Source organism: Branchiostoma belcheri, unplaced genomic scaffold (assembly GCF_001625305.1).
Source record: "Branchiostoma belcheri isolate BF01 breed outbred unplaced genomic scaffold, Haploidv18h27 scaffold51, whole genome shotgun sequence".
NCBI classification, from domain to species: domain Eukaryota; kingdom Metazoa; phylum Chordata; class Leptocardii; order Amphioxiformes; family Branchiostomatidae; genus Branchiostoma; species Branchiostoma belcheri.
In genome coordinates, this window is record NW_017804143.1 from 2,334,921 (window position 1) to 2,359,215 (window position 24,295).

General features: G+C 40.8%; 1 protein-coding gene across 1 annotated transcript; it reads right to left on the bottom strand.

Moving 5' to 3' along the window:
• Positions 1-937: 937 nt before the first annotated feature.
• Positions 938-22,786, bottom strand: LOC109480542 (beta-1,4-galactosyltransferase 5-like). The gene is made up of 9 exons (XM_019782763.1): positions 22,338-22,786; positions 14,279-14,422; positions 10,213-10,335; positions 8,924-9,048; positions 7,912-8,028; positions 6,787-6,974; positions 6,232-6,354; positions 4,038-4,139; positions 938-3,683 (listed from the first exon to the last, which is right to left on the bottom strand). The coding sequence occupies exons 1-9, from the start codon at positions 22,453-22,455 to the stop codon at positions 3,533-3,535; spliced, it is 1,191 nt and encodes a 396-aa protein (XP_019638322.1). The 5' UTR covers positions 22,456-22,786; the 3' UTR covers positions 938-3,532.
• Between the last annotated feature and the right edge of the window lie 1,509 nt (positions 22,787-24,295).

Below are 24,295 nucleotides of genomic sequence, written 5' to 3' on the forward strand. Positions count from 1 at the left end.
CACATGAAATATCAAGATTCGATCATTTTACATGAACTGTACTTCAGCATGGAGCTCAGGACACAGGTGTTTCGTACATGCCCTGTTTCCAATTTCAAAAAAAAGTCATAGAATCCGCAAATTTTGCCCCTTCCTCTGCATATAATAATATTAAGTGCTTCTTGATAGCAATTCAAGTATTTAGCCAACACTGCTCTCACATCACACCACTAATTACTCCACATTAAAAGCACTAGCATATACACTTCTAAGTTCATCAAGTTGACCACTTTCCACTGCCATAATTGTGTCTATAGCATCTAACCACCTGTTATCAAAACAACTGTTACTTACAGTCAAAATAAATCATCATGCACAGATGGCAACACGCTTCTTTGGCTACATGTCTCAGACGTCACAAACATTTTGGCCTATCTACACATTTCGGCTGCTAGATTTTAGAATATACATGTAGCTTGAGATGACTAGCCTCCACCAGGTCTTTTTATAGGGCAACAGATAGTGGAATTCAGCAGAAGTAGGGTAATTGGTCAGGGGAGTGAGCCCACAGTATGGGTAACTTTGGCCCAAACTGCACATGCAAATCAACCCTACAGTGGCCAAACCCCCCTGGCAAATTTGGCCATAGATTCTACAATTTTTGAACTAACATAGTTCGTCTGGTGGAGACTATTACATGGTAGAAACTAAAAGAACAAGTTGTCTTGCCACAGTAGTTCTTAAATAAGTCTCACGTGGATACATCAGTCCATTAAAGATATGATTTAAGCTCACCACATACACATTCATGTATATTAAGTACCCCATGCACAGAGCAGCTTATGATGCAAGTGTTTTAGTCTCAGCACCATCTAAGAACTGTCTTGAACATTGCTGCTTCAAGACCTATGGATGGCCCACTAAAGCAGTCTAATTAATTAAGTCTAAACATGTCTAAGTTGGTCGCTAATTACATGATTTGATACCTGTATCATGTTACAGTTGTCAGTGAGTTCATCACAAATACACGGGGTAGTAACTTTTTAAAAGCATTTGAAGAAATTTTCAAGTGCAGTAAAGCATGTCATGATTATAGTGCGAGCAACAACACAAACTAAGCCTGTCTCCAACCACTGTATCTACCTATTTGCTGATGGCGGCCTGCTTAAGTTTGTCAAGGTACAAAATTTGAAAAAGCACTGTAGTTACTAGTAGTAAAATTTACCGAGTGGAGTTGAAAAAGAGGAATTTCTTTGGCTCTACCTACAAAGTACAGTGGTGCTCCATAATATTCTGTTTAATTTACGATCAACAATGATTATTGGTGACATGATACATGAGTTGGAAGTTAAGGTACAGGTTAATAAACAAAAATCAGCAACAAGTTAAGCATCAGACAGAACTTCACTCTAACAGATAAGCTATAAAGACAGGCCAGGGAAGTTTGTACACAAAAAAAAAGCACCATCAGAAATTAATACTAGCCTTTGAGGCTGCAAAACAACTCCAAGACAGATCTCAAACAATACATTTTCTCCTGATACACCACTGTCCACCCTTTTGCTTGAAGTTTCAGCCATGGCGCTTTTGTAAGTATAAAGTTTCAAGTATAAAGCAATTTTAAGCACAAATGTAACACAATCATTAAGTAGGCCTCTTTGCTTGAAACATACCAACTTAGAAAAATTTCTTTCTTTCAAAGACAAAAGTTTTTGGCAGATACATAAAATACATGATAAAAGATATACAGTATGTCTGCCCATCAAGATTTGTGATATGCCTATTGGACACTGAATGTCAAACTCCGATGGCCTCATATCTACACCTGGTATACCAGATAGTGTTTTTGTACAACAACTGCATTGGGTTGATCATTTCAATCAGGCAAGGTTTTGCCAATCGGACCATACTGCTTTTACTTGTGTTGTAGATGAAATTCCTCATCAGCAAATCTATTCTGACAACTGTACCTTATGTTTTCAGAGTTTGACAATTCAGGGCCATCCGGACTAGCACATACGTGTATATCCTGAATAAAAAATACATTCAAGTACTCTTTACACACTCCTCTTATCAACTTAACTGATATACGCAATAGTAAACAAGGTATAGGTATACCATCACATCTGAATAAAGAATATTTACACAACTCTGATCCCGTAACGTAACCTGACGAAAAAAGCGGCGTTTAACCTAACTGATCATGATCGCATCAGCTGCCAGAGAAGATCATATGTTTTTTCGCACTCTTTGATTTGACTTTCAACAACGCATCAGTTAAAGGAAACGTCCCCAGCCGCATACATGTATATCAAACAATATACAAACATTAGGTTACACTTAATAAGTGTTTAAAAAAAAAAGAAAGTACTCAAGCGCAAAAGTACTGAACTGGCCTAACATTGCGAATCTCCAAGTAGTGTCCAGCTTTTGTAGCCTGGGTGCCAACTGATTTGCTATGGCCAATGAGTATATAGGGAGCCTATAGCAAATTGGATGGCACTCAGGCTGGGCTCTGCACGGTTTTGTGCCTGTTTTTGAGGCTCGTTGTAAGTTTTACTTTGGGTCTGCATTTTCCGAATACTCTCTCCTAGAAAGACGTACAAAAAGCCTCAAAAACACTTCAGTCAGACCCTGCCTCTGATTAGAGACCAATAATTGCTTCTTATTATTCCTCGTGTTGCTGTTTTCGGATGACTTGTTCAGATGCCCAGCAAGCTTCAGCTTTGAACTACCAAATTGAGTTTGGCATATACTAACGTGTACCTGACTACCTGAATCATTCTCAACCTCCAGATGAGAAGCGTGAAATAAACGGATTCACTTCTAGACAACTGCATCTTCTCACCGTACAGTTGCACCTTTAAACTACAAATGTACATGTATGTGGGAACAACAAACGCGGAATTGATTGATTGAGTGGACAACTTCTGTACAGTGCACATTTTGTTCAGGTCAAATTTTAGTGAGGCTGGCAACCGTTGAAGTTGGGCTGCCTGCAATATCAACCAAGCTGTAAAAAATACTGTGGGACACTTAACACCTAACATGGCAGGAATATTGGGAGAAGTTTCGAGGTTGGACCACCTTTGAAAGTTGTCCAGGACTGGGCCGGACTGTAGGACTACCCTTGTAGGTGCAAGCCTGGCTTGACGTGTTCAGGCATTTCTTGGTGTCTGGCAGATATAATTTTACTGCAGTTTTAACTTATAGCAGCCTGCTTCTAGTTTTACACTGACTCACTTTGGTTTCCCAAGGTCCTGTGTGCAACCCCCTTTAATAAGGCCTTGGTCGACTCATACATTTGGCTACGATTACACTCAGAGAGAGAGATAACTTACTTAACAACATTTCACAGTATTTCAACACCGGCTTGCACATACAACCACTCTTACATCTGTGAGGTATCAAAAGGGCATCAAAAAATGTTTCATCAAATTTTCGTCATGCGCCCTTCTTGCTGACCAGGCCTGGGGACGATGCACAGAGGGCCCAGGGGGTTATTTACGGAGTAGTACAACCTCTATCTCGGAGTGCCCCCCTCCCCCCTGTGCTAGCTCTCCTCGGGATAGTCCACCTCCATGGGTTGTAGGTCCACGGTGATGTTGACGTACAGCGGGTGAACCGTGATGAGGGGCTCGTACACGATGTTGTTCAGCCCGTCTAAGAAGTTCCGCGTCTTCGACTGCTTCAGAAGGCCCCACCTGGGGAGAGGAGGAGAAACAAGATGCTGAACACAACTCTGTACAAACTTAATCTCACCTAACTTATCCATTACTGAGCATGGTTGCCAACAAGCACAGAAGTACGCTTTCATTCTCCTGTGATGTAAGAAATCAGTCAGCATGTTTTATTAGGTCCATCAGGTAATCTGTATCTGTAAATTCTGTATAGCAAGTGTAATTGCCCATTCAGCTTAACACATCACTCAGCTTCGCAGGCACAGAGCATGGCACAACAGCAGCTGGTTATATTACACCAAATGACCTGTTAAACCCAACCCTCGCAAATGTAACTACAAGTGTTCTTTAAAGTTAAGAAGTTCAAACATAACTCACCTTCCCAGGAACTGGGCCTCCCCTCTATGATGATGAGGGATGGACTTGTACTTCCCTACATCGCCTGGTGGTCTGGACACCTCGTAACCAGCATTCGCAACTCTGGGGACAAACAGAGTCAAACATCTGTTAACAAAAAAGGCTCTAGAAAACCATCAAACAAGGCTTTTCAAAACCCTCGTAGCCAGCATTTGAAACACTGCAGACAGAGTCATCAAATGTAGGCAAACAAAAAAGGCTTTCGAAAAACCGCATACACAGCATTTGCAACTTACAGTTTTTGACATGAAAACACCTCAACTTAAAACAACTATATATAAGTATATGTCTCAGCAGGGCTCGAAATCCATTTTTTGGGAATAGGCGCACTGGTGCACCCAACCTAAAAAATTAGGTGCACAAAACATTTTCTGGGTGTACCACATGAAACAAAACGTAATTACAGATCTTGACTGCTCCTCTTCTGACCTAGAATCTGAAATGGGAACTTCAAAATGCAAGAATTTACTATATTTCTGACACTTCATTGCCAAGACTATCCTGTATACTTACGTCGATGAAGGTTAGACATCCAGGTAATACGATATGCCAAAAAACAGTTACTCAAGCAACTGGATATGATTTTGAAAACGTCAGACGTTTCAGCTAGTATCCACTAGCCTTCGTCAGTGACTGAGAGACCAGAGGGGAAAGCAGGTTTATATACACAACCTGTTGATTGATATGCAAATAAAGTGAAGACAAATTTTTTTTTGGAAGTCGAAAAAGGAACAAAAGTCAGACAAGTCAAGACAAGATGATGCAAATTAGTCTGAAAGCTCCTGTTATACAGGACAGGAGCTTAAGTGTTGTCTGTCCTCGGGGCTGGGAGTGCCAAATCCCAAGTGCCGGAAAGATCGACTCGTAGCCCCCCTTCCCTGTTGAGGGTGGGGTTGTACATTCTTTCATATATTGCCTCTTTAACACCCCGTTCCCACCAGCGTGTTTCGCGGTCTAAGACATCCGTGGACTCGAGTTTGAAAGAGTGACCCTGGTTGTGTTGTAGGTGGTGGAAAATAGCTGAGGAGTAGCCGTTGGCACTAGGTCGGCAATGTTCTTTGTACCTTACTTTAAGCGGTCGACTTGTCTCTCCGATGTAGGTGTTGTTACAATTGGGCTCCTCACATTTGAGTCTGTAAATAACATTCGCCTTGGTACCCTTGTGAGGTCGGTCCTTAGGGTGTACCAGTCTTTGTCTGAGGGTTGAGTGAGGTTTGAAGTTATTGGCTATGTTGAAGTTTTGGAAGATCCGTCGGAGTTTCTCAGATACTCCTTGGACATACGGAATAGTGATGTTGGCCTTGTTTTTGTTGGTCAAAGGTTTGCACTTCTGGGTTTTCTTAGACTGATCTGAAGGTTTGAGCGCTTTGTTGAAAGTCCAGTTTTGGTAGCCACATTTAGCCAGGGCACCTCGGAGGTGTCTATGTTCGTCTGTTTTGGCTTGGTCTGAAGTGACAATGTTGTCTGCACGATGGAAGAGAGTTTTGATCACTGCTAGTTTGTGTTCCAAAGGGTGGTAGGAATCAAAGGCCAGGTACTGATCAGTGTGGGTTGGTTTCCTGTACACTTCGAAACGAAGGTTACCATCTTCCTCTACAATAGTTTTGGTGTCTAGGAAAGGGAGCATGTTGCCATGGCTTGGCTCCTGCATCATCTTGTCTTGACTTGTCTGACTTTTGTTCCTTTTTCGACTTCCAAAAAAAATTTGTCTTCACTTTATTTGCATATCAATCAACAGGTTGTGTATATAAACCTGCTTTCCCCTCTGGTCTCTCAGTCACTGACGAAGGCTAGTGGATACTAGCTGAAACGTCTGACGTTTTCAAAATCATATCCAGTTGCTTGAGTAACTGTTTTTTGGCATATCCTGTATACTATTATACATTTCATATGTACAAAAATATCACAAAAATGTTTGGGTGCACTGGTGCACCCACAGAAAAAAATTGGGTGCACAGCTCCAATTTTGGGTGCACCAAGGTGCACATGCACCCAGTATTTCGAGCCCTGCTCAGTCATGTTTGAGTTGACCCTCTTTAAGGAGGCCACCTGTCCAAAGCAACCACTTTTCTACGGTCCCCTTGGGCAGGTTTGATTGTACTGGACTAAAAACACAAGATATTGACATTGCAGTGAATTGTAGGCTAAATCTCACCTGGCCCAGAGGTCATCGTCCTCCCCGCCCCAGCCCCAGAATGCATTGGGGAAGCCGTTAATTTTCTTGAACTGCTCTGTGGTCAGTCCGCTCACGCCTCCGAAGAACTCGTCATAAGGTAGTCTGGTGGGTCAAGCAGACACGGTCAGTACAAGAGTAAAGTCAAAACTATAGAAACTTTAACAGTTGCAAAGCAAATGCATTATTTTATGTTTACCATCATATGGCCCAGCTTAACAATGAAAGACTAGGGGGCCCAAACTAATGTCAGTTTTTCCCTAGCCCAAGAGCTATTTAACAACCAAAATTCGTGAACCCAGCATGTCTTAAGATATCAAAACCGTAAGTTCTGCTGCAGTACCTAGGGAAGCCACCAAGAGGCACAGAATCTAACCGTTTCTAGGTCTTATCAAGACCTACCCACCTACCAAGTTTCATGACAATCCATCAAAAACTTCTTGAGTTATCATGCTAAACCACACACACACACACACTACACACACACACAAAGGCTACTGAAAACATAACCTTCTTGGCGAAGGTAACTCTCCCTACCTGTACATGTACTTGTCCAGCTTGACTGCGAAGTGTCTGGGCATCTGTCCACAGCCATAGTAGTTTCTATTGTTCTCAGGAATGTGGTCTACGTCTTGGAAGACGAAACAGTCCCAGGGATAGCGCTTCATGGCCTCCTTGAAGCCGACGTTAAAAAGCATTGCTCTGTTGAAGGGGTTGGTCCCAGCCTGGAGGTAGGAGTAAAGGGATCAGTGTTAGTTTGCTCTCTTATCAAAGGTGACACAATGAAACTAAAGCATAAAGTAATGCTTTAACCCTTATCCTGCTGGCATTTTTTGCAGAATATTTTCATATAATTTGATGTCTTAATCAGGTCTTAAACCTTTGACTTTTTTTTGCCCTGCGGTGGCATAGTTACTTTTGCATTTGTTGAATTTTTATGTAGTGTGATGCATTGCACGAGAAATACCCCCAGATCGTACATATACAGGGCTCGATATAGATGGTACTGTACGTGAAACCCAACAATTGTTGGGCACCGCAGGACTAGGGTTTTAAAGTCCTGCAGTCAATGCAAGACAACATAAATTCAACTGAAAACTCAATAGCAACTTACATTGTTCTTAAATAATAGAATAGTTGCAATCTCGTGAATGTCTCAATAGCAAAGTTCTTCATTCAGAACCACTTGTACAACAAGAGCAGACATTTCAATGACCATCTGTCATCTTCATCAGGGCAATTGTGACTGGTTCACTGTGCACTGAAGTTTAGTTCACTGTGCACTGAAGTTTGGTTCACTGTGCACTGAAGTTAGGTTCAGTGTGCACTGAAGTTTAGTTCACTGTGCACTGAAGTTTAGTTCACTGTGCACTGAAGTTTAGTTCACTGTGCACTGAAGTTTAGTTCACTGTGCACTGAAATTAGGTTCACCGATGAACCAGTCATAATTGCCCTGATGAAGATGACAGATGGTCATCGAAACGTCAGCTCTTGGTTAAACAAGTGGTTGTGAATAAAGGGCTTTGCTATTAAATCATTCACCAAACTGTTGAAACTACTTACACAAAACATTGCCTCCGTATTGGAGGGCAAGCACGTCTAACCCTCAGAAGATGGGGAACAACAGACGATAAACCGGATAGTGAGTGGGTGAGTTCTTACTTGCTCTATGAAGTAGAAGCCAAACTCGAGTTTCTGTCTGCGCAGCATTGGAATGAGATGGCGATACAGGATGGGGATGTGCTCCTCCCTGTTCCGGTAAGGGACTAAGATTGCAACCTGAAACCAGACAAGAGAACTCAGTAAAGAAAGACACAGAGTTAAGAGAAATAGATGCCAAATTAATTAGGTTACAAGAGCTACACAAAAAGAAATCCCTCTCTTGTACTGGTGCCACATTATGGAACTCACTCCCACCTCAGTTAAAAAGAGCAGATTCTGTTTCTTCCTTTAAGCGCCTTTACAACCAGGAGTGTGTTGCCACATCATAACTTGTTATCAAACAGCATTGATATGCAAATTCCTTTGTTATATTCCTTTGTTATATTCCTTTGTTATTTCCTTGATTTGTTTTTGTATTATTGCCTTAATTACTATGAGTTGTGGCTCTTGGTTTGACAAGTTTGTTTTATTACCACCTTACTGAGTTGCGGCATTATATAGTACTTTTACTTTTATTTGTACTAAGTTGACTTTAATTTGTACTTATAAGTTGACTTATCATTTTGTTATATCTGTTATTTTCTTGTATATTTTATTTATGTATGCCTGCAGGGCACATTGAAAAACGCCTTAGTGGCGATATGTACACCCTGGGTAAACAAATAAAAACAAACAAACAAACAAACACATTTTCTTAGGGTATAGCAGGCTCTATGAATAGTATGAATCAGGCTTTCTGGAGGCTTATAATGCACAATTTACGATTGTATCAGCTCTTGGTACATGTAAAATCTAGTGATGACCAGCCCCTCCAACTCTGTCCTGCAACTTGCTACATAATGTCCCCCAACACCACAAGGTGTCTGCTACAGCACCAGTTACCATGGTGACAGACGTCTGGTTCGGGTCATTGACTTTATTCGTTTGGACAAGAAGAAGAAATAGAGCAAAAACGGTACATTTTCCTTCTGTAAACATAAATATCAGAATATCTACAAGTGTACCAGCCCACCTTGTATTTTGCTTTACAGTCTGTTGGTGCCCAGTGCCCCCCTGGTTTGATGGGACCGTCCAGGAGAATTTCATTCATCACTGTGGTCAAGTTCACCTCAGTCATGTTCACCTCTATCTCTCCCGCTGGAAAACAACAGACACAACATTAGGTCAAGTTCACAAGAACACAACACACACATCAGGTCAAGTTCACCTCAGTCATGTTCACCTCTATCTCTCCCGCTGGAACACAACAGACACAACATTAGGTCAAGTTCACAAGAACACAACGCACACATCAGGTCAAGTTCACCTCAGTCATGTTCACCTCTATCTCACCCGCTGGAACACAACAGACACAACATTAGGTCAAGTTCACAAGAACACAACAGTCATGCAACACTAGTAAGGTTAATGCATAATGTTTACCGTCACAATTGCTCTTGCCTAACATTACTAACAAACTACTGCTATGTTAATTCATAATTGTTACTCAAACACATTGATAATATATGGTGAGCTGCCACTCCAGCTCTCCTGCTACAAAATGTAACCCAACGCCAAAGGGTGTCAGCTACAACACTAGTTACCATGGTGACAGACGTCTAGTCTGAAGTCAAGGTCATTGACTTTATTTGCTTTGAGAAGAAGAAGAGGAAGAAACATAGCAAAAACAATATGTATTTTTTTTTTTTCGAAGGTAAACATAATTAGGACACCTAGGTCTTTATTCTTGGACAAATACATTTTTGTGGAGGGTATTTACAGACAAACTATGACTCAGAAACATGTGCAAGTATAATCCTAACCCAAATTTGATCCATGGCGCCAGGGTAACATTATAAAGTCAAACAAAGAGAGGGCGACTGTCCTTTATGTCATTCTGCATTGAACAATCCATACCTACACCATCATTTATTATGCAGCAATTGATCTTCTAAGTCTGTACAGTGGCTGGATAATATCTTTATAGCTTGCTCAAAATAGGCAATGATTCTGCTAGTCAATACATAGTACAATGTACAATCAAATTACACATTAAATGTGAAATATAATTTATGTCTTTGCAGTTACAAACCTGGCTGCAAGACAAGGATTTCTTGTATTGAAATTGAATGAAAAGGGAATGAATATAATATACAGGTACATATCATCTGTATCTGAAACATGGAGGTAGACAACAAGTACTGAATGTAAAACTATCTACTTTCAGTATCGCTATACTATAAAAATCTGGCAACAGACAGCAGCTCCAAGTTGTATTGAAGGCATCAATGGCAAATAAAATCAATCAACACTAATACTCACTCATTGAGGGTAATCTCTCTGGACAGAGCTCATTCGCATTCAGCACCAGATTCGGGGGTGCGAACGTGGTGCTCACTTCATTCCACCTGGACAGGTTTCTTTTGTACTCTTCGAGTAGATTCTCTGTAGAAAGCAACGAACAAATGTCATTTAAGGTCACACATCGCTGTACATGTATGTGTTACTACTATAGGTAATGGCCTTTATGAGGCCGAATTGGCACGGTATTGCAGGGGTCTCCCTGGAAATTTTTATGGAAGCGGTGCTCCCTAAACAGTTGATGTCACTTAGAAAAATTAGCAAATTTACATGAAAATACTAAGAGAAAACCCTAAATTTGAACATTGCTAGGATTTTGGGGGAGAGGGGGAGCACCCATGCTTCATTGCTTGGAGAGAGCCCTGGTATTGGAAGGTGGAGCCCATCCCTCTCCTTCTACTGCCTTTTACCTCTGTAACAGTGCTAACTGACCATGCTAAATGGTCGTGCGACCTTTTAGTGTAATGGTTAGCGTTGGTGACCGCCAAGCGGACAACTCGGGTTCGATTCCCGGTTGTGACATGCTCGCCCCTTTCGGTTTTTACAGTGGCGCCCAACGTGGGGCTCGAACCCACGACCCTGGGATTAAGAGTCCCATGCAAGACAACTCGGGTTCGATTCCCGGTTGTGACATGCTCGCCCCTTTCGGTTTTTACACCTCCCTAACCAAAGTCAAGCACCCATCTTACACCTGGGTGGAGTGAGGAAAGTACGTATACTGTTAAGTGCCTTTCGCAAAGAAGGAAAGTACTGTTAAGTGCATTTCTCGAAGACACAGCATCTAGCCTAGAATGCAGGGAATTGAACCCATGACTTTAGGCTCTCAATCTCGTGTGTGCCTTAAGCCACTGGTCCATTCAACGCCACATTTTACTAGAGCAGTTCTCTTAAAAGGTATTCAGTAGAAAATTGTGCAGACAAAGCCAGCGACACGCATCAGTGTAGGTCGCTATAGTACTGGGTAAACATGTATCAAGTTTCTGTGTGGGCTTGCTAATATGATTGACAACACAACAAAGTACACGTCATGCTTTCTCAACAGTGTTCTTTGCAGTCTTATAACGTACAATGTACTTGTCAACACATGTAGACTCAGGTATAGTATGCAAATCCCTCATACCATTACTAAATCATGAAAATCTGTGTGTAAATATTCAATCAAATCTTTCTTCAAGTCTTTGGATTTGTTCGTTCTTTGAAGTTCGATTTGTTCGAAGTCTTTCGTTCGAACATACATTTTCGAACCATGAAACCTTAGCCGTACTAGTACCATCATGATAGTAATTGGTTGATTTGAGAGAACAATTCAGCCTTGCAGCAAAACCTAAATTGCACCTAACATTTTCAACCTCAAACAGTAACTTACACAATAAAAACTAAGTAAATTATACTTGCGGAAGTGGGGGCAATGAAATACTGTACATCCAACTACAACATACAAGATCTGGCGCTCACAGAAAGCACAGCAATAACACAGTGTGCACTGATCGTATTGAGTGTGCAGTAATTTGTACCACAGTGTGGAGAGGTAGACGGGATCTGTTGGCAGGACTGTGGCCAGGATCCACCTGGTTCTAGCTAGCACAAAGTAGCGTAGGGGCCCCCTACGCTAAAATTTTGACCCCCTAGTACCCCTACGCTAAATTTCCCCCCTATGCTAAAATTTTGACCCCTACGCTAAATTTCCCCCTATGCTAAAATTTTGACCCCTATGCTAAATTTCCCCCCCTTCACATACAGTATAGGGGCATTGTGACTATTTCTTTGTTCAAGAATGCCAGATCAAATGTCAATCAAGGATACATTACATACATACCTTAGAAATAACATTTTTTTCCCTTTGGGTATCCCTCAAATGGCCAATTTTATAGCTCAAATTTTTAAAAGCTCTGCAATGCGGAAGGAGGGCCCATTGACAGGCGGCCAGTGCCACTACGTTAAAATTACATCCTACAACCCTGAAACAGCCCAGGATCAATCTGTTCTCACCACAGATAAACACTTCCCGTCCTTATCACCCCCAGCCCTGTGTGTGTGGGTTGCCTTAAGCTGATAGCCATCTCCATGTTTTCATTACCCAGAGTGTTCCACCAGCCCAAATGTCATTACACCTGTCTGCTGATATTACTTGAACTGTGGGGGATGGATGAAGGTTGGTCTGATTAAATCGTGCCCCCAGCAGACCTACGAACCGCAGGTTTTCTAGACGCTTGATGGAAAATAGTTCTAAGCCGGGGAATTGGATGCTCCTATTAGTCCTAATATGGCTAACGTTAAGATCACGTTTTATATTATTGTAACAGAATTTGAGATTACGCTTGCTATAGCTTCTTAGGTCATGTTTCCAGTCAAGTGTGCTCAAAAATGTATTTCTTCAGAGTGGCTCCCATATTGGCGTTGGTATCTCATTTTTTTTTTTTCGAAATTGGTTACCAGACTGAGAGTGAGAGATTGTCTACAAACTCTGGAATGGGTCCAGAACAGAGAGAGTTTGTGTTATACAGGTTAGACAAAGGTGGGCAGGCAAGCAAAATGAGAAATACCCACGACTTTCCTATCAGCAGTATCATCAGTGGCAAGGAATGCGTTACGCTGATACCAATCTTGTGTAGTATTTCTCATTACACGAGGTGTGCCACAAGCCCACAAGTTATTATGATAGTTCATGAACAACAATTCTGATAGAACAAAGGTTAAAGCTAAAACAAAACTTCAAATACCCATGGGTTTCTTACAGTCTATGGATACCATGTGGATTGTTTCAAGATAATGGCAATCTGTGAACTTCTCATTTCATGGAGTGTTGCACAAAATCTCTGTCAGACCCAAGTGGTGTTATGTCTTTCTCTTGACACATACATGTGCTAGCATATATTGTACTATCAGGGCTCAAAGTACCACCTGCATATGCATATAACTAAAAAGAAAACTGTAGCCGTGCAGGTATTTCTGATATCTAACAGCACCTAACCTGTGCTGGTCCATGTACTGGGTATATGCAGGTTAGTGAAATTGGAGCCGTGCAGGTATTTCTGATGTCTACCTGCACCTAACCTGCACTGGTCCATGTACTGGGTATATGCAGGTTAGTGTAGGTAAAATTGGACCTGTGTACATGTAGGTGTTTCTGATGCCTACATGTACATAACCTGCACTCTGCCAAGATGATAAAATCAAAAGCACTCAAGTCAAAATACCCGTCTTCCATGTAGAGGTTTGAACAGGTAAAATTTGAACCGTGCAGATATTTTTTGAGTCTACCTGACTAATTCTGAAAAAATAGTTCAAGACCACTGTCTCATATGTCCAATTGTTGATAACACACAACATGTTTGCTACCTTTCAAAACGGTCACTGATTGATGAATGTCCTACTAGCTGTTAATCTATACATGACTGGTGAACCTCTTCAACCACACATTCTTGGTGTGGGAGGCACAACAAGTATTTGCAGATTGCCCTGAGCAGTGTTGACAGCAGGTGGCACTGTAAACATTACACCTCCAGGGTCTGTTATGTCTCCAACAGGGACACGAACATCAGTAGTGAACTTTGGACATCTGACATCATTGTTGTGCAGCTGTGATGTGTGTGTAGGACCTTGACCTCTGCATATACGTCCGTTTTATCACAACTTATTGACAAGTTCATGTATGTGTACAGCTCCAAATTTGGTGGGTCACAGATGACTTGATTGGATAACGGAAATAAAGAAATATATCAAGGTTTGAGCCTTGACAGAAATGACCCATAAAAAATTCTAGCCCATCTTTCACATACACTGTTTACAAAACGAATAGTTACAGTACTTAACAGGTATATTAGTTTCACTGCTGTACCATAGCAAACTGCTAGGGGATCCAAAATCTAATCATTCTGAGGTCTCATCAAGATCTATCCACCTACCAAGTTTCATGACAATCCATCTATAGATTCTTGAGTTATCATGCTGAAGCACATACATATATACATACATACAAAAATGCTACCAAAAGCATAACCCTTTATTGAAGGTAATAAACCCTTACCATAGGAGATGTTATTTTTCTGCATGAGTTCCCATTGTTCAGGTGGGATGACTATTCTGTCAGGCACTAACGCATCCTTCCAGCTCACTATCTTCTCTGCTATGTCCTTGTTGAAGGCAAGGTACGTGAACCACAGGGTGTTAGCTGGGGAAAAACACAGAAGGACAAAGTCATGTTAACTTTTCATCTGCAAAAAGTTTCGTCTGGTTGGTACACATCTGTGAATGGGAACTACCAACCAAGGGATTTAGGTACCAAAATCAACATATGGCCCTTTGAACCACAAGGTGTTGGCAGAACATAAAGAAGAGGTCACGTTTCATCTGTGAAAAGTTTCACCTGGTCAGTACATACAGGTAAACAGGTAACAATTTTTTGTTGCACAACCAAAGGGTTTAGGTACCAATACCAATGTAGCTATGGGGCCCTTTGACAAATTTCAAAGTGGCCACATGTTGTTTCTTGGCTAAAAATATAATGAGGATTAAATGAAATGTTTTCATTTTGTCATTCTGCTACTTAGCAATAGGAAGTAGAGACAGTCAGTATTGTTCTAAAAAAGGTAACTGAAGGACTACAGAAACCCTTTGGTTGTGTGCCATTAAGAACTATGTTATAGAAGAAGTCATGCTTCTTTATTTGCTCTCGTAACTGAGTAAACAACTCAAGAAAGACATTGTGTATCAGATTTACAATCAACTGGAATAAAAGGTGAAACCGTGATGCAAAATGGCGGTCAACTGACAACAATACTGGTAGAACATTTGAAACTCCCTCAATGTAAAACAATTCTATTATTACCTGAAAGAAACGTTACAACTTGAATGCTATTCATGTGTGTAACATGTATTTAGTCAATAGTAACAAAGAACAACAAATGAAGTTAACCTACAAGGTAACAAAAGAAAGTCAACATTACTTCCATGAACAACAAAACGTAACTGAATGGAGAACAAACTAGTGAGAGAAAAATATTTGCACAAGGTAAGGTAAACACTCGACTCTTCACAAACAGGTGGCTTAATGAGATAAGTAAGGGTGGACTATAGGCATTACCATACTACTTACTTACTTAGGCCTACTGCTCATCCTTGGGCATAGGCCATTGACTTTACCGTTGTGAGTATAATACATATTATACAGTCAAACCTGTACTACTGACCACCTCTACATAAGGACCACCTGGAAATGTGACCACTTTTTGGTTGCCCCTTTCCCCACTGACACAGGAATCAAAAACAACCTGTCCATAACATAAATCCAGATTTTAATGGTCCCCTATGTGGTCTTCTTGGGTAGGTTTGACTGTATTATATGATAATGCCTATAAAAACTCCCAAACCCCATAACAGCCTCATGTCATAAATTCCCAAACAAACATATTTGGGGTAATTAGTAGAACTAATTAAGACGAGAAATGGCGAATAACAACAGAACAGTTTAGTAGAACAAGTCAACTAGATTCAAAATTTTTCTCTTTCCTGCCTACATGCACATTTTGCACATCAACTCTTCACGTCTGTTGCTAAGAGTCTCTCTGGCATGTCTGTCTGCTTGTTGACCTAGTTCTTGAAGAGGCTGTTGCTGCAAAACAAACCATAACCCGACCTCATGTTTGTGACCATCTACAAACAATCTTTCACCCAACATCTGCTTGGAGATGAGTTCATGACATTCCATAGTTGAGTGACATGCATGGCGTAGATACAATATATACAGGAATCATGCAACAAGGATGTTTTAACTTCCGTTTCATCTTTTATTCGTGCTGGAAATACATGTACCCTCATGCAACCTGCAGCTGTAATTAGCAGACAACCGCAGGTGAAAATATGAACAACTCGCAATGAAGCAAACTAAAAGGATAAAGGCTCAGTATTATGAGCCACATATTTAATAATACATAATCAGAAACAATATATTCCTAATCTCCAAGCAGATGTTTTGGTGGCTGCAAAATATATAGTATCAAATTGGCCAGGCAGTATCCATTGGCCAGACTGTATCCATTTACAATAGATATATACTGCTTGGCCAATTTGATACTGTATTTTGCAGCCACCGAAACATCTGCTTGGAGATTAAGACAACATAAACAGGGTCATGGAACAGGGATGTTTTTAGTTCCGTTACATCTTTTATTTGTGCTGGAAATACACTACCTGTAAGTGTAACTTGTAGAACAGTCTGCAGGTAAAAATATGATTAACTCGCAATGCAGCAAGCTAAAAGGATAATGGCTCCGGATTATGGGCAATATATCTAATAATACATTCAGAAACAATATACAATCCCAGCACATCCACTGATCTAGACTACACGATATCTATTTTGGGCCTCTCTCCAGAGACAGACGTGGCGCTATACTTATAGACATGCAAATCACGGCGCGTCCTCCAACAGCCTGTCAATAACACGGTGGATATAAACGACCGACTCTAACCCTGACACGGCCTACGGGTCTAAATCAGGGCTGGGCTAAACCTGGAGATGGAAGTTTGGCACGGAGTATACATTACTAATGGGTCAGTAGCCTAGTTCTACTTGTATTGTGTTTCATGTGAACAGAAACATTTCAAATGAAGATTGTACCTGTGCCTCACCAACAGCAACCTTTCAAAAGGAATAAATAAATCATTCATGTGTAGACAATAAAGTGGTTACAATGCCAATTCAATATTTGCAGGGCAATTGTAGTAAATTGCATATGCATTGACATTTTTTTGAAACAGGATGTTATTGTATACTCATATCTGATGATGCCAAAACTAAATATATGAGTATTAATATGGAACACTTGAAAATTAACTTAAATGCCGGCAATATTCAAAATGCATTTACATTAGGCCTTCCTCATCAATGCAAAATAGGTAAATGCATGAAAGATTGCTGGATTATTGGAAAAGACACTGAAAACCATGATCAAGATACATTTCGTATCACAGAATTTTAAGATTCATTTTACATTTCTATTTGTAGTTGATCTTACTTATAAAAGTCACTACTTTCTGTTGTAGCAATAAATCTTCTTCCTCATTCATCCCTCCATATCCAGAATATTCGAATTCTCATTAATCCTAAATAGGTAAATACATAAAACTTTAAGACTTCTTTATCATCAGAAAAGTTACTGACAAATGGCAGAACAATTCATGATTTATTTTGTATTTTCTATTGTAATAAGATAGCCAGTGAACTTTTTGATACATCAATAAAGCTTCTTTTTCCTCATCCTTCCTCCCCATCTATCCAGAACATTCTCCAGTCCCTGATGTAATTGAAACTGTACACTCATCCAGGTTAATCTATTCATGCCCCTATAACTGGTGCTCTGACCCGGATTATACACATCAATGTAACAAATCAAATCACCATCATTCAAACACGACATTTTACGCACTCATTTTCCCCCGTAGTTTAAATTGGGGACATGAGTGTCCCGTGGACCAGGGGCAATTAATTTCCTGAGGGAGCAGCCATACGGTGATCTCTCATGTCTGGGCACACTAAACTGACAGGTCCGTTTTATTACATTTATTTGCAGACTGTTTCTGATGTCCTTGACTTTCCTAAGGGCACATGTGACACTGACAGGCAGCATCCATATCAAATCTCCCAAAAAATGGAAAGAAATTATGGAGCTCTGGCTAAGATACATATATTGTTGAATAGAATGTTGGATAGAGTCAGACAGAGGCCAGGTGTAAGATTTCCCACAGACAATGTTTAATGATGTTATGTCACGTACATGTAGTTACATTTGGGGGGGGGGGCATGACAGACTTTCTGGTTGGAACCAGTCAAAGAGGTGAGACATTGAATACTGATCAGATCTTTATTGATGGTGCAGCATAGGGATGATCCTGTATGTTTGTACACAATTGATAGATAGATAGATGATACGTAAAGTGATAGCAGATCAGATGCATATTATTATATTATTGAGTATGAATAAATAATAATCTTGTGTGCTTTGTCTCTATTTACATCTATACCGGTATCTAATTTATTTATTTATCATCAGAATCTGCTGATTAGAAATTCAAATCTGCCTTGACTACTAATCTCCAAGCAGATGTTGGGGTTCACATCTGTTTCCAGACTGGCCTGGTTTAATTTCTCTTGCAGACACTAAGATGAAGAATTGTCAGGACACCTGTCTGGTCAGAAAACGTTTATATGGTCTTCTATTGCAAGTGCTGTTTTGAAATGATTGCTGACCTGTTTCCATGACCTGAGCCTTGGGACGGGGACAGTTATTTCACACAACCAACCAACCAATCTTCCAATCAAACAAATCTCTGCCATTTAGCAAATAAAACTTTACAACATCAGCTTTTTTCATTACCCTGCACTTCTGGGGCAATCTGGGCCCCACAATTCCAAGGCGACAAATATTGATTTACCTTCAGACTGCTATGGTCGTCCTTTTCGCACCAAATTCATATTGGTTATAATTATTTCTCAACAGGAATCAGTCAAAGGATAGCCTCCACAGCATGCCAAAAACTGGGGGTTTGGGGGGTCTTCAGGGTCTTTTATGTGCTATTTTCTGATTGCATATAGACAACATAGCCGGCCTGGTTGAATTACCCCCGTTTTTAGAACTGGGCTAATCAGAAAACAGCCGAAAACCACCAATCCCCCAGTTCTATAAGCCTGCTACTGAGGCTAGTCAAAGGATATGTTCCTCCACAGGAGCAAAATCCCCCTGGCATGCATGATGATGATAGTTAGTACTAGCTGCAGTAGGGACGATGGCTTTGGCTTTAATTCCAGGCAGCTTGTATTGGGTCTACTTACCATCAGGTCAGGGTGTCCAGGGGTATAACCATAAATCCTGCTACAACAGTGATAGCACTGCAAATGCAGTGCAATAGGACACATGATAGGAGGGACATACCAGTAGCGTTGGGTGGGTGTTTTAAGGGTTTGGTGTATATTTTTTCCTTACAATTTTATGTGAAAAAGAATAACATAACAGCATATAATTTGTGCATACTGTACTTCTAAAAACAAATTGGTAAATCTAGCAGTGTTTCCTTGAAGGTCAAAAAAAGAAAGTAAAAATCTGCTTTTGTGGGGAAATACAAACATGAGTGAGAGAATTTCTACTGTACATAGAAGGATGAGCTGAACTGAAGTGAACTGTACATTGAAGTGATGAATTTACCCTGAATATGTCATCACATATCCGGACATGGTCAAGCTAAACACACACACATGGTAGAGTCCTGACCATAGCCTGGTCCCTTTCTGGGGACCTATCTAAGTGCTCTTAGTATTACAGGCATTTAAACCAGCTCAAGGACAGCCTCATCTGTCATGTCTGCTATTTTTGTAAATCACAAGCCTTTTATCAATAATCTCCAAGCAGATGTTGGGGTTGGACCTATCTTATCGCTTTAATATCAACATCTGCTATGTAACTGTTTCATATTAACTGCTATTATAATCTTATACCATTTTCCCTAATACAGTATGCAGCTAATCGCACATAAATGCTTTAAATATCTTGATAATACAGGGATTCACTTGTGTCTTACGGTCTATTGGGTTATGCAGATAATTATCCTGTTCTACATGTAGGTATTTAAGGTAAACACAATACTGGGGTGACATTAGGGTACCTCTGCGTGACTGTGTCTCAGCTATGTGAGAATGGACTCTCTCTTGGCAAGGTTTCATACTTGAACTGTTTATGGTTCAGAGTAGAGGGCAATAGTAAACAAAACAAACAAAAACTGTGTGAACATGGCAACCAAATGTGTAAGTAAGTACTCCTAGTGAACTGTTTCTTTTTTCTTTCTTCTTTGTTACATCTGCAGTGTTATATATGTCAATAAAGAATGTTAATTTATGGGTTGTCCCCACCCCCAAAAAAGTAAACAAGGAAAGAAACACTAATTTTGGGGGGGATATAAGCTTATCTGTATTGGTATGCTGTATTGTAGAGGTTTTATTATTTTTCTCTTTATTTTTTGAGGAGAGAAATACTGAAATTATTGTCACTTTTGGGAGCATGAGTAAAAATGCTAAACAGCATTCTCTTTTAATTTCCTTTCACTTTGTTTGGCTATTTGGTTCCATTGTATTTCAAATTCCCAGACTCAATGGGCTGCCATGTCCCGAGACAGGTGTTTACATGAATTTTACAAAAACATAAAAACACGCTTCTCTAGTCTGCAAACTACCCTTCCTTGGGTACATTAGTGCTATTAGAAAGTCTTTCAATGATTAACATTGCTATTGACTGTACTGTTAACGGCCATTACGTAATACTTACATAGCTATTTTCTAAGACCACATCAAGAAAAACTTAAATAATAGAATGCAAACTAAAAAAGCAAAAAAACAAGATTTGAATTGGAGTTACAAAAATGTATAGGCTTCCTGTGAACGTGCTTTGGCGCAGATTATCCAAGGATTTTTCCAATGTTTAGAATGCCAACAATTCTTTCTTATGGGAGGCATGTCATTCTGGCTTTAGGGTCCATGGGTGACACACGCCAGGCCAGAGGCCAACACAACACAGCAAAAACACTTAGGATGCAGTGCCAAGTCTTTCTGCAAGTCATGGCTTACAGCTGTAATAACCATCATCTTTGGTGGCTCACTTCAAAAGTCAGCTGGACTGTTAAGTGGATCTGTGTTCACACTACAGATGGTTATCTTTCGTCACTCCCACCAGCTCTGAAGCAGTGGTTTCAGCAAACAAGATCTTCATTTTGATTAATGGCTAATCAAGATCTAATCTCCAAGTAGATGTTTGGGTGAATAGTTCTCAAGATTTCTGACCAGCCAGTTTTTCTAACAGTAACAGGGGGTAGAGGATAATCTCCAAGCAGATCCTTTGCCACCCTAGGATCTGCTTGGAGATTAGGTAGAGGACTGAAAACTTGGGTTGGGTGGGCAGAACTCATTTTAACTGGGAATGTTTCAACACTGTGGAAGCAGTAACTACCAATCACGGCAGGGCATTCCATTGGTGGGTGGTGTGGAAAATGCCAGAAAATTGAGAAGAGAAATGTGATACATGTTTGGCCAACCTGTTTATTTGTTCATTTAACGGTTTCGCTAAGTTGGAAGGACAAAATAGTAGGGAGCAACATCATTAAGGTCCGACTTCCTAACAAATTGGTCACAGTTCTTCTAGATGTACAAGTCTGGTAGCGAGGAGTTCATTATTTTTTTATTAGATGTAAAAATTATGGGAATGGCAGTGACACTACAGAGGTGAAAATAAGAATTTTTTTCACTATGGACAAGACAATAAAGTTTTTTTGTACGATTGAACGGATGTCTCTGTCAACAGCAACAGCAAAACAAAACATGTGTCAAGGACCTGAGAAACTGTCCGCCCTAAGAATGGGGAGTCGTCAATTACATTAGCCTGTAGAGAGATAAAATTACGATTCAAAACACAACAGCTTTCTAAACAAGAACACAAATTCTCCTGCACAGCTTGAGCCAAGGAAAGTATTAATAGACAAATCATGATTGTTTCGTGAAGCCAGCTGTGCTGGAAAGTCTCTTGGGATCTTTTTCTAGCCTTTGGGGGCGTTAGGAAGCCCGTACATGTGTACTCTTGCGCACATGATGTCACCGTTACGTGTGTAATAAATCTAGCTGGTAAGGACTGTAGGACAATGGTTGTTGTCCAACCGTTGGTCGTCACAGCGATACCACAACCATCCGCCCTTTCCAAACATCTAGCCCGGACCACGTGTGGTTCAGCAAAGGTTTAGGCTGAACTATAAACACCGGAGGGCGGGATTTTTGGCGGTAAACGTGGGGGTGACTTTGGGGACACAACGGAAGTACCCCGCTGAATATACACGCCCTCCAACCCACAAGCGCGCCCGCGTGTGGATCGTAACTAAGGCAAATCGAAAAGGGGTAAATCCTATTAAAAACCACCGAAAACACCCGCAGTTTAATCCCATAACGTCGCGAAACGGACGTCCCGTCGTTTGGAGGACGACGTTCCCCGCGGGGGAGCCCTGCAAGGTGTAAACAGCGATGGCAAATGGAAATGAGGAATGCGACGAGCACTCACCTGCACCGGGGGCCGCATAGATATAGTACATCACCGAGCACAGCACGGAAAACAGCATCAGCGCCGCGAAGAGCGCCCGCAGTTTCACTCTCATTCTACTAGTCCTGTGCCTAACCATCTTCCCGGCCCATCGGCGCTAACTACGGGCCCTCGGCGAAGCGTTGAGGTATTTTTTTTGTCGCTCTCCCGGACTTGGTGTGATCGCTCGCCGCTAGCCGTTCACCATGTTCACCTTCCTTCCGCCATGCCGGGATTCGAAATGACCCCGGAAACGAACACTTTTATGGGTGGGGCTTGGGGACAACCCACAACACCCTAGACCGCGAAAATATTCACTGAAAACCTTCTTAATGTTTCAGCGAATGACTTACAGACACAAAACACGAACTACTCGAAGCCCGTGCCTTGGAATTTGGAACATAGATACAAAACAGTGGGTGACTCATCTGACCTACCGGAAACATTACTAATCAGGGCAAAGGTCACGCTGCGTCACGACTGGATATGGTAATCACAAGAGGACAGTGAAGAGGCTATCCTGATCCGGAATTCCACATTTATTTTCTGGTTCTGGAGTAATTCCCTCCAGGATATGGTCACCCCTGGCAGCTGGAGGACCGTTTCAGCGGAAGATAGGACGCGTTTTTCTTAGAGATTAGCTCAGAGACTCGTGCGGAAAGGATTTGCTAAACGATGGGGGAACCTGACTCGGCAGCCGATCTCTCAGCAACTTTGCTGCACTTACTCGCCAACGACAGGTGGGCGTTTTTAAACTCAAGATGCACGAACACGAACCTGGGTATATCTGTAACATTTAGAGATTATCTGTTTCACAGGAATGCTTTAATAGCGTTGAAGCCAACCTCCCAATAACCTCCTATCACAAATTAAAACACAGCATATGGTTAATTGGATATTATGTGACAAGGATCAGAAAAATTTATAGCGCAAATTATAGCATATCCATATGTTTGAAGTACCAGGGTGTGCCCAAGTTCAACATGACTTTATATAGACTGTTCAGGATGTATAGACAAAATGTACACACACCTATCCTTAGTTTGACTTCACGTTTTTGTTATGGCTGTGTATATATACACATACTACAATGTTCAATAGAATTGATGATGACATCACGGATGTGTATAGCAACTTGCGAGTTTAGGGGAACACACTTCTAGATAAAGTCAAGAGTTGATTCTGAATTCACATTTTGCTGTGAAAGTCTAACTCTAAACCATTTACCCTGGTATACGTACTGGCCTACATTATATAACAGCTAATATGAAAACAATTAAGTGATGTAATGGTATGTGACACTGACAACCATGCTAGCAGTACCACCAACCCAAAAAATCTACTGGTACCCCCCCCCCCAAAAAAAATAATAATGAAAAAAATGAAAATGCAAAAATGAAATAAATAAAGGTGATGATGCATGCATGAAAATCAAGTTGCTATTTCGTTTCACGATTCCTTTTGAAAAAATATCATCATATCATCAGTCAGTATGACAAAGATTTATCGTGAAGAGCAAAGTTGACTGTAAGATAATATCAGAATTTGTACTCCAAATACTTTGATCTGGTATCTGGTCATATCAGGTAGCATCATAATCTAGGTGCATGTGGCAGCATCCATGTATGAAAAATTAATATACCCTGATGGAATGCCTTGATACAGGGCATTGCATAGGAACCCACTCGGCTATCTTTTCTGATGGGTGCTTTTAAATCTGCCAGGCGAATAAATCAAAGATGGAGAAATGCTCAGTACGCTTTGGATGGGTCATATTCCAAATAATTTTTGTGCACCTGTACCTGTATAGCTGGTATAACCACCTTTCAGTGTAACATACCAGCTTCTGTGTCTATATCTGTATAGCCGGTATAATCGCCCTTCTGCGTAACACACCAGCTTCTGTATCTGTATAGCCAGTATAACTGCCCTTCTGCATA

Excerpts from the sequence above, each read along its gene's own strand:
- LOC109480542 (XM_019782763.1), bottom strand. The coding sequence starts at position 22,455 with ATGGTTAGGCACAGGACTAGTAGAATGAGAGTGAAACTGCGGGCGCTC. Across the intron at positions 14,423-22,337 it reads CTATGCGGCCCCCGGTGCAG|CTAACACCCTGTGGTTCACG; the intron begins GTGAGTGCTCGT and ends GTTTTTCCCCAG. Across the intron at positions 4,140-6,231 it reads GACGATGACCTCTGGGCCAG|AGTTGCGAATGCTGGTTACG; the intron begins GTGAGATTTAGC and ends GTTTGTCCCCAG.